General features: G+C 40.1%; 1 protein-coding gene across 1 annotated transcript; it reads left to right on the forward strand.

Annotated features, from left to right (window-relative positions):
- The first annotated feature begins 3,564 nt into the window (after positions 1-3,564).
- LOC140962647 (uncharacterized) lies at positions 3,565-4,110 on the forward strand. The gene has a single exon (XM_073421596.1). It carries the CDS (start codon positions 3,565-3,567, stop codon positions 4,108-4,110), a length of 546 nt encoding a protein of 181 aa, XP_073277697.1.
- The last annotated feature ends 7,842 nt before the right edge of the window (positions 4,111-11,952 follow it).

Below are 11,952 nucleotides of genomic sequence, written 5' to 3' on the forward strand. Positions count from 1 at the left end.
ACTCCTCATACCAGCCTTGGTCTCCCAAGCGGCTTTTTCTGAGTGATTCAGCCACTTGAATTTGACTTCTTTATCACCTTATTCGCAGCCTTCTTTCTCGTCTGCCCAAAATTTGAGTAGGCCTCTCCTCATAAGACAAGTTTGGTATAAGATACAGTGGCTCAAAATTAAGTACATGTGAAGGATTCGACACGTACTTGCGGATCATCGATACGTGGAATGCATTGTGAACTCCTGCGAGATTGGATGGCAACGCCATTTGATATGTCAATGCTCCCACTCTGTCGAGTATCTCGAAAGGTCTGATGAATCTCGCATTGAGTTTCTCTTTCTTGCCAAATCTCATGACACCCTTCATAGGTGCTATTTCACAAAAACGTGGTCTTCGACCGCAAACTTTAAATCTCGTCTCCTTCTGCAGCCTAGCTCTTCTGTCGACTCTACGCAGTCTTTATCATGTCTCAGATCTTGGCTACTAAATCTGCGGTATGCTGCATTACCTCGGGTCTTATCGTAGCTTTCTCTCCTACCTTGTCCCAATGGATAGGTGATCTGCACTTCCTCCCATAGTGTAAGGTCTAGGCAATTAAAAATACGTAACCTGACTGCATGAAATCTAGGGTTTTATTTAAAATAGGTGTTTAATGAATTTTATACATTGATTGCATGATTATGGCATGGATAGATGTTTATTTCTTGGTTATTTAAAGTTTCATGCATTATGGTGTTACATTTTATTTCGCACTCGAACGAGTAACGGAGATCGGGGATAATCACGAGGAGTATTTTTATTGAATAATTATTTTTAATTATATATTATTTGGTGTATTTAAGGGAGAATTTTGAAAATAAGCCTTGCTTGGGTATTTTTACTTGCTGGGCCGTATTTTAAAGCAGTACGCAAATTTTATCGCTTCGGAGGACTTTTTGAGGGTTCGGACAATATTTTCAAAAACGTCTCAAAATGAAATATTTTTTTGGAGTGTTATTGGGCTTGATGGGTTTATTTTAGTGCTTAATGGGCCAAAAACCATTTAACCCTTTAATTTTTAATTGAGGGCTCATTAGTGCATTATTTTTGACTTAAACCTAAAGAAGCTAAACCCTAAATTCAGCAGCCTTTTCGAGAAAAAAAATACAGCAGCCTCTCGATTTTCTCCCTATCTTTCAAGAAGAATCTTTCCCCGCTTGTCTGGTGCAAGTCCTACGTGCATATCTTCAAGTTTTTGAGCACACAAACGTTAAGGCACACCATGTATCACTTTTTCTCATCATTTACACCATTTATATGCTAATATATATGTATTTGCATGAGGAGTTTTTTGATTTATCATGTGGTGTCATTGTTGCAAAGTTTTGACATGAAATATGCATTCTCTTGTGTAAGAGGTTGCAGAGTCATGACCCTAGAAGACTGTTCACGTCAAGGACTAGGATGTCAAGGGGCTGGAGTTAGCTAGGGGTCGAGAGTTGTGGGGGACGATAAGTACTTTGTGGTTCTTTGGCTCGGGTAGGGCTATATCAAAGGATTTGGGTGTGCCGCCTTGCATCGCTCGATTCCAGCCAGGAAGTTGACCCTCTTGGGTCCGTGACATGACTGGGAGAGGGCCATGAGCAGCTGGTCATGGTCCATAAGCAGATCGAAGGGTTGGTTGAAGGGTGGCTTGGTTGGTTCGATGTTAAGGGCAATCGTGTTGCTCACGTTTGCGAGCTTGGGGGATACGAGTGTGGTTTGGTTGTTCCAAGAAGGGGCCTACGGCTTGGTCATGGTCCTAGGGTGGTCTAGTTTGGGGCTGGTCCAGTCAAAAGTTGAGCTAGGGTCAAAATTTAGAACCAAGGTGTACTAGGGTTTCGGCCGTTCTTAGTGCAAAAAATATCAGTAAGGACTAGGGGTTTTCGAGGGTTCTTAATGGTGTGAAACAAGTTGTACGGGGTGTGGTTAAGTATTATTAAGTCACGGTTTAAGTTGGTAAAAATTTGGTCAGGTTTCGGGTTGATTCGGGTTAAAACCGGGACCCCGGTCCAAGTTTTAAAATGAATCATATAAGCTTTGAAATGGGCTCGAGTTTACCTCTAAGAATTGCTTATAAATATATTTTGAGGTGTTTTAAGGAGTTTGGTTGACTTCGGGTCAAAATTTAGAGGTCCAGGGGTAAAATGGTCAATTATGGTTTCCAGGGGTAAAATAGTCATTTTGCACCAGGGTCGAGTTTTTAGTCATGGCAGCGTCCTAAACATAATTTGACATGTTTTAAATGCTTATGTTATCAAGAATATGAATTTTTATGTAAATATGAAAAATACGTTGCATGCTTGATTTTAAGGAAAATTTACGTATATGCATGATTTTATTAAGTGATGAATATGATGACATGTTTTGAAGGATGAGAGTTTGTTGTGACTAATACGATGATACGGTAATACGATGACATGTAAGGCTAAGGCTCAGTGGATGGGTAATACTGTCGCTGATGTCATCGCCGTCGGGTACCGCGGTTATACGTAGATGGATCCATCGCTTAATATAATGATACGAAAGTTACAACTAATGAACAGAATTCAAATTAAGAAAACGAACATGTATATGTTGTTATGATAAGATATGTTATGAAAATGTTTATGCTTCGACATGTTATGATTATGCATGTGACTTTTTAAGATCATGAAATGTATTTTTATTACAGTACTTTTCACTGTTGCCTGTTATGTATATGTACTTGCTATAACATTACAGGTGTGTTGAGTCTTTAGACTCACTAGGTGTGAATGATGCAGGTGAGCATATTGATCAGGAGATTGGAGCTGCCGAAGACTGAGTAGGCGGAGTTAGATGTGCGTACGCGAACCCGAGCACTGTATTTTCCCCACATCATGTTTATGAGATAGGAGTGATTTTTGATATTTTCATGCTATGTCTTTTTATTATGTTGATTCTTGATAGGATTTTTAAACATTTCATATTTGTTTTATTTCAAAACGTATGTCGAGGGTTGACGAATTGTCTATTTTATTTAAACTACAGTATTTTCATTTTGTAGTTTACTACTTTTATTTTAAATGTGAAATTTTCAGATACTATTGCATGCATGCATAAAGTTATAAATTTTTGAAAAAAATGAGCTTTCAAAAAAAAAAATCCTTGTAGTAAAATTTCTGGTAGACGTTACAGTTGGTATCAGAGCAAGGGTCCTGTATAGTGTTGTGCTACCGCCAGCTTTTGCAGCTCAGTCTTCAAGCCTCTAATGAGTAAGTTTGTATGATTTTAAATGTTTTAAATAGTTTACTGCTATCACCTGCATGATCACATGATACATGTTTTATAGCGATTTACAGTACATGTTTAGCTGCTTTCATGATTTAAGGATTAAATATTTTGAAAACTAGATTAAATTGCATGATGGGTTACGTTTAGAATTTGGACTGTATTCAGATATCATGCCTCCCAGACGTGCCCCTAGCACAGATCGATAGGATGACACTACTGGAGGCAATAGAGGCCTCCAACCACCACCGCCACCGACAGGGGACATAGCTACTCGTGTCCTCGAGGGCATTGCTAGATTGATGGAGCAGGAACAGCAGGGTCCCCGACCCCAGACAGACATATATGAGCAGTTCAGACAGCTCAACGCGAAGGAGTTCGGGGGCACCATGGTTCCGTTCTTGGTAGAGGTTTGGATTCGATCTTTGGAGCTACATTTTCAGTATTTGGAGATGAGGGATGGCGATCGGGTTAGGTGCGCCACTTACAAGTTTAGAGATGACGCATCACTTTGGTGGGAGGGAGCCGCTCATGGGGTGGATTTGGATACTCTCACTTGGAGCCAGTTCAAAGAGATTTTCTACAACAAATATTTCTCAGCAGATGTCAGGGGTCGCCTGACGAGGGAGTTCATGAGTCTCCGTCAGGGGGACTCGACTGTGGCAGAGTTTATTAGGAAGTTCGACAGGGGCTGTCACTCTGTGCCCCTTATTGTTAGAGATGTCGCCCAGAAGTTGAGGCATTTCATGGATGGCCAGAGACCCACACTGCATTGGGATGTTATGCTGATGAGACCGGCGAGCTATGACGAGGCCATCACTTGTGCTTTTCAGCGGAGCAAGCTCTGAGGGACATTGATTTTGAGATTCAGCGGAAGAGGCATCAGGCCCAGTCTAGCGCTCAGCCACTGAAAAATTAGTTCACAGGACCACCGAGGCATCAGGGGCAGTAGAAGCCTCAGGGATAGTTCATGAGGCCGGGACAGCAGCAGCCACTAGAGGCACCAGGGGCTCCTAAGCTGGTGGAGGGACAGCTGTGCAAGCAGTGCAACAAACTACACTACGGCAAATGTATGTGGGGTACCTTTAGATGATTCGTATGCCAAGAAAAGGGCCACAAGGCAGCTGATTTCTCTAAGAACAGGGGCCCCAAGACTGGCAGGACCTATGTGATGCACGCGGATGAGGTAGAGGCGGAGCTAGACTCTACACTGATCATCGGTAACCTTCATGTTTAAGAATTTTAATTTACCGCCTTGATTGCATAGGTTATATGATTGTTATGAGAATTATTTTTGGGATTGAGAACCTAGAATAAATTAGGTTGCATGCTCTAAAATTGAATTGATTAAGGGTTTTAAGGACCAAATTGCAATAACCGAAAGTATGGGGACCTATTTGCGAAAAACAAAATTTTAAGAAATTTTTGTGATCAATTTCTTAATTTTCGAGAATTTTAATGTTTAATTGTGCTAAATTCGAAATTTTTTTGGGACAAAAATATGATTTTCGAAAATTGTAGGGCCAAAATGTAAAGAATTCGAAACTATAAGGATCAAATTGTAATTTCCGAAAATTTTGAGGTAAATTCAAGATTTGTGATTGGGTACTAGACGTAAATCAGTAATTTTTCGAGGATTTTTGGAATAATTGCTATTAGAAAATTTCTTAAGTATCAACGCGATCAGATTTGATGGTATGTTTTGTCGCAAGAAGGATACATATTTCAGGTGTAGCAATGTATGTATTGCTAGATTCCGGAGCTACACATTCATCTATATCCGAGTCATTTGTTAAGCGACTAGGGATCATAACAGAGGCTACGGATTTGGGATTCAGAGTTTCGATTCCATCCAGAAATCAGATGTTTACATCACAGATAGTGAAGAGATTGGAGCTTCGGTTATAGAAAACTACGGTGCAGGCAGACCTGATTGTGCTATCGTTACCGGAGTTCGATATTATTCTTTGCATTGATTAGCTTCTTTGAACGGAGCCACTATAGATTTTAGGCGCAGATCATTATCTGTCTGACCGCCCAGCGGTCAGCCATTTGTATTTGAGATAGCCAGACACCAGCAGATGCCGCACATCATTTCTTGCATCTGTGCGAGGAAGCTCATGAGGAGGGGGATGCCAGGCATTTTTAGCCAGTATCGTGACAGTGACCGAGCCAGTCAATCAGAGGCTAGCGGAGGTCGATGTGGTCAGGGACTTGCCCAGTGTTTTCTCGGACGATGTTTAAGGCATTCCACCAGATAGAGAGGTGGACTTTTCTATCGAGCTTATGTCAGGTACCATGCCAATTTCTAAGGCACCCTACCATCTAGCAGAAATGATGGAACTGAAGGATCAGATACATGACTTGCTAGATAAGGGTTTCATTCGTCCAAGATTTTCTCCATGGGGCGCACCGATACTGTTTATTAAGAAGAAAGATGGCACCATGCGGCTCTGCATTGATTGCAGAGAACTGAACAGGGTCTCGGTCAAGAACAAGTATCAACTGCCCAGGATCGAGGATCTATTTGATCAGCTTCAAGGAGCATCAGTATTCTCGAATATAGACCTCCGATCAGGATAACACCAGCTGAAGGTGAGAGAGTCTGACATGCATAAGACGACATTCAGGACGCGTTATGGGCACTATAAGTTTATGGTGATGCCCTTCGATTTGACGAACGCGCCAGAGATCTTCATGGATCTCATGAATCATGTTTTCCAGCCGTATTTGGATCAGTTCGTCATAGTTTTCACAGATGACATCTTGATCTATTCGAAGAGCAAAGAGGAGCACAGTCAGCATCTGACGACCATACTGTAGATTTTACAGGACAGACGACTGTATGCCAAGTTCAGTAAGTGCGAGTTATGGCTAGACAGGGTGGCATTCTTGGGCCACATTGTATCCTTAGACGGAGTGGAGGTTGATCCCAATAATTTTGAGGCAGTCCGAGATTAGCCAGTGTCTAAGAGTGTGATAGAGTTCCGCAGTTTCTTGGGATTGGCTGAATACTACCGGAAGTTTATTCAGAGCTTCTCTTCAATTGCGGTGCCTATGGCCGCCTTGACAAAGAAGAATGCCAAATTCTTCTAGGGATCAGAGTGTCAGGAGAGTTTTGACAGGCTGAAGCAAGAGTTGACCACATCAACAGTTCTAGCTTTACCATTAGGGCAAGGAGAGTTTGTGGTTTATACAGATGCTTCGAAACTCTGTTTGGGCACGGTTTTGATGCAGCATGATATAGTTATAGCCTAAGCATCCAGACAATTGAAGGTCCATGAGAAGAATTATCCGAATAATGACCTCGAGCTAGCATTAGTGGTTTTTGCCCTGAAGATATGGAGGCATTACCTGTATGGGGAGAAGTGCAGGATTTTCATTGATCATAAGAGCCTGAAGTACTTCTTTACACGGAAAGAGCTGAACATGAGACAACGGAGGTGGCTAGAGCTAGTAAAGGATTATGATTGTGACATTAGCTACCATTAGGGTATGGCTAATGTAGTTGTGGATGCCCTGAGCAGGACGAATGCAGTGATCACTCAGTTGTCAGTACAGAAACAGTTGCAGGTAGAAATTCAGAGGTTTGAGCTTGTAGTCTATTCCAGGCCCGATGCCCCTAGTCTTTTTGCCCTGACAGTACATTCGACACTGAGAGACAGGATTCGAGTGGGGCAGACTTCTGACGAGCAATTACAGAAGTGGAGATAGCAGGATGAGTCGAAGGGCCTGAGGTTGTATATAGTTTAGGATGACATATTCAGATATCGTGACCGACTATGGGTTCCTAGCAGTGATTCCCTGAGAGCAGATATCATGAGTGAGGCCCACAGCACTCTGTACTCCATCCATCTAGGGAGTACGAAGATGTATACGGATCTACAGACTCTGTATTGGTGGCTGGGTATGAAGAGAGATATTCTACGTTTTGTCTCCGAGTGTTTGACGTGTCAGAAGGTCAAGGCAGAGCATCATAGACCTGCAGGGAAGCTAAGACCACTTCCTATTCCCGAGTGGAAATGGGATAACATTACCATGGATTTCGTGACAGGGCTTCTGAGGACGACTGGAAGATATAATGCAATTTGGGTGATAGTTGATCGGCTCACCAAATCAGCACACTTTTTACCGATCAGGAAGACTTTCACCATGACTCAGTACGCAGAGCTGTATATCAGAGAGATAGTCAAACTGCATTGGATTCCGGTGTCCAGTTAGAGTAGGTGCCCGACAAGCCAATTTGTGGCTCGGGATTTATTGACTCCAATGTAAAACAATCTTTATTTTAATAATATTTTACGATTTTATTCGATTATGGCATTATAATTTATCTGTATACCCATGCAAGCTGCATAGATAAAGTCCTTGAATATAAAATAGGTACCATGAGGTCTGCGTCACAACGTAAGATCATGAAACTCATTACGAAAGTGTACCGTATATTCTAAACAGGTTCCTAGTCGAATCAGCCGCCCAAAACAAGGATAAAGGAAGCTCGAGCTCGAGACTAGCATCTGTGATGTAAACGCCATGTTTTATTAACAAGGGCATGGAGATGTCCATTCACACAGATGGGTGATCATATGATGATGCACTGAACAACCCTCGGACTGTCCAAGTGGTTCTCATTTATCGAGTGGAATAGTTCGCAGTTATGGTTGTACACCATTAGTCCTTTGACCCGGGACATTGTAGGGGTTATACGTACTAGCATGCACTTTGATCCGTTTACCGACTCCATCGAGGGTCATCAGGTGGCGTGGTTGGGTGTAGTTTCGAAATACGTATGAGCAAATGCATTGTGGTCGGGGATTCACCGTTTGCCTATGGGTGAAGATATCCTATGTGATCTGATAAGTTAATATTGTAAGGAGTCTCTGGCCAAAGCAAGAAATGTGCTTTAGGGAAAGGTGTTTTCTTAGTTGCACATACCATGACACTATTAGTACTCAAAGATAAATTTCTTCGTTGTCGAATTCATATGCAACTCTCGATATACCAATGGTTGCAGATTTGATCGGGATATATGTGTTGAAGGGATCGTACTGTACGCTAACCATGACTAAAGGTTCTTGTAGGCACTATCAGTGATACCTAGGGGATCATGGGGCGATGCTACTAGATGCTCTTACCATGATCCAATGGGTGCAATCAAAAATGAGTTATGACATTCTTAATAAAGGATTTGATGAAAAGAATGGGGTTAACTAGGGTAAACCCGAATATGAATAAGTTTTATTCTGAATAACATGGAGATGTGAACCCACGGCTAGCTGTATCCCTGAACCATTGAGGGCCACAAAAGTATCGGATTCTGTGTTCTCGTTGAGATAGTCAAATTTCAAGGAGTTGGAATTTGGCGATTATAGTTTGATGAAGATCAAACATGAAGCTTATAAAGGAGTTTATGAGCTGATTCCATAGGATGGAAGAAATGGAAGTTGGCGTGATTGCTAAATAAGGATGGAGTGTGGAACTGCCTGTTTTGTGAAGGAGTTGACTAAAACTGACAGCTGCCATATATAGCAAGTTCTAAATTTGGTAACTGAAAATTTTGATCTTCGAAATTTTCAATTTTCGTTATATGAACAAGATTTGTATCCTTGGTACATCGACGCTCTCAGATCGTCGATCGGGGTTATAATGAGTTCGGAATCATTTATTTAGTGAATTGAGAATTTACTAAATAAATGATTGTGCTAGTATTGGTGACTACTAACATAAAAAAATTCCCATAAATATTCTAGAGAAGTCTAGAATTAAATTAACCATGAAGTTAGTTTATAAATTAAAAAATGGTTATTTAATTTGATATACATATACATGTATATATTTTATATGATGATATAAAATATATGTATATGATATTATTATATCATGTTTTATTAAAAGTTAATAAATACATTATATATTAATTATATGAGAGTTTAAATATAATGAAAATATTAGAGTCCTTGTGGGAGAGAGACTCCTAATTAGATTAGGAGTCTCACTCTATATATACACCACTAGAAGTCACAATTAAAAAAACTAGTTTTTGCACAAAAAAAAAAAATTTCTCTACCTACCTTGACAAGAAACCCACGGCCACCTTGAAATTTTGGAAGAAAATTTTGCCCAAAATAAGCAAATTGGATTTGCCTAAATTTGATTGAGAATCAATAATTATTAGGTTAATTATGAATTAAGAATAAATAATATTAGGACCTAATTAGGCGATTAAAGTTGAAGAACAGCTCGTAGGGATTCACAAGAAGGGCTATATCCGCCTTAAATCGGAATAGTTTGGAGTACAGCGTTTAGAACGCAAAGGTATAATTCTAAACACCCTATGGATGTTTTTAAATACACGACGCCCAAGAACAAAATTTTTAAACTTTCGCTGAGTCTTAGGTGTGAGAATACGATGTCCCAACAGTGGTACCAGAGCCAGATTATTCTCAATCGTGTGTTTTAATTATGTTAAAGTTTATTATTTCTAACCGCGTAAGATTTTTTTTATGAAAAACACCCCTAAAATTATTTTTGAAAAAAAAAATAAAAAAAAAAATTTCTGGTCTGCCCGGAACAGTTCCAGGCAGACGCGCGCGCACGACCTGCGCGCTGCGCCACACGGAAGATGTGCGCAGCGACGGCGGGCGCACGCACGACCTACGCACCTGTGCTCGCGGCCTGCGCACAGCGTGCCCACCAGCGCCCGATTGGATCGGGCAGCACGTGGGCAACGCGGGCTGGTGCCCGGAAACGTCTCGGGCCCTGCGCTGGGTCGTGGGCTTGAATTGTTCGGGCCTAGGGGCGATTTTTTGATTTTTTAAAATTTTGGGTTAAATTGATATTTTATGAAAATACGAACGATTTTACCCCTACAATAATTTTTTATAAAATCAATTTCTCACAAAATAAATAATTAAAATATGATTTTAATTATTTATGGTAAAAGGTGTTTTACAAGAAATTTACTTATTTGAAATTAAATAAAAGTGTTTATTTAATTTGATAATTATGGCGGTTAGTGATAATTTACGAGATACACTATTTATTGATAATATGTGATATTATCGGATTTATATAATATATGATATTATATGTTGAAAGGATGATCGAGAGCCATGACCAATTTGCTAGGTGTATGTTAGGTTTTTACATGTTGTAATTTTAATTATTTGATAATTATAAAGTGGGCTTGGTTTAGTGGGAAATCAAGATTTGAAGGCGGTGGGCCCGAGATCCTCGAAAAGAGTTTTGAAGATCGAAGACATGTAAATTTTGGAAGTTTATGTGATAGTTGCATTTGCATCCTGCATGTCCCTAGGTTATGAACATGGATCCGTATGTGGCTCGTACGGATCAATTAGCTCTCGGTTATCGATCATCCTTTATTATTTATAATATATGTGATATTTTGTAAATAATCTATATGTGCGTTATTATTAATATAATGACAATAGTTGCATGAATCCGGCAATCATACAAACAATAATGCACGAGTTTTTTAAAATTAATGATGAGACAAATTTTTAAATCCCTCTTTTTGGATGAGATCCAAAATTTAAATCAACTCATTAAAAGGATAACTAAAAGAAAGTTTAATAATTCATTGCCTTCCATCAACGGTGGTTGCATGATGAACGCTACCCGCGGTCAGTGTCTGGTTCATATTATTGGGGAGGCCTGGACGCCGGAAAGCTGTGACTTCCACTGACATATTTGATGTGAACTACGTAGAACTCCAATGACTTCGGCTCATATTATGGGGGGATCTCATGGAGACCGTCCATTAAGGTTCAATATTGATGGGTCGGGCTCGACACGTGAAGAGAAAGGGGATCATATTATTGGAACCTCCTCAAACGTGAGGCATATTACGTAAAGGTTGCAAGGAGTTGCAATTGAGCTCTACCTTTTGGAAGTTATGATTGGCTGATATTATTTGGGATCATAATTTCGCAATTGGACCTTGCGTACTCACTAAAGAAATTGGATTTCCCATTTTTCATTAGAGGGTGGTGAAAATGTCAAAATAATGGGAGGCAATTCGTAAAAACAAAAGTCCATATTTTACGTCTTACAAAATATTTTAAAATAGTCCGCAACGTTTATTCTGTTTCCATATCAGTATATTTATGATTCAGTCGCGTGATCCATTTCAATTATTAAAACAAGCTAGCCAAACACTAATCTTCAAGATTGGCTGTGAAAATTGTTCTAAGTTCGGATAGCATACACAATAATGTCAGTCTTGCTGAACTGACAAAGCGTGCAAGATGGTGGGACCATAGTATGCAAGCTAAAGTGTAATATGCTCACTTATATGTCAAATGAACTGTAGAGACAGTTTTGAGGAAATATTGAATGTTGTTGACATTCGAATGCACATGCAAGAGTTGCATGGTGCATGAAACTCGTATAATGATGCATACCACTTTCAAGGAGCTCATGAATACACACATACAAGAAAGGGCTCTGGCCCATGAGCATGGTGTACATATCATTGGGTCTATTGAGAAGGTGTGGGCTTGGAATTTGACAAAGTCCGATAAGTCAGAATATGTTTGCTTCACTACAAGAAGTCTGGACATAAGAAATTATCTGGGCCAGAGATGTTTTTGCAATGATAAGTGAATGTCCAAGTAAACAAAATTTCAACGACAACCAAAAGAAAACAAGATAGTCTAAACCAAGCACAT

The sequence above is a fragment of the Primulina huaijiensis genome, chromosome 17 (genome assembly GCF_012295235.1).
Source record: "Primulina huaijiensis isolate GDHJ02 chromosome 17, ASM1229523v2, whole genome shotgun sequence".
In the NCBI taxonomy this organism is placed as follows: Eukaryota; Viridiplantae; Streptophyta; class Magnoliopsida; order Lamiales; family Gesneriaceae; genus Primulina; species Primulina huaijiensis.

What these genes read in the sequence shown, in the direction of transcription:
- LOC140962647 (XM_073421596.1), top strand. Translation starts at nt 3,565, where the DNA reads ATGGAGCAGGAACAGCAGGGTCCCCGACCCCAGACAGACATATATGAG.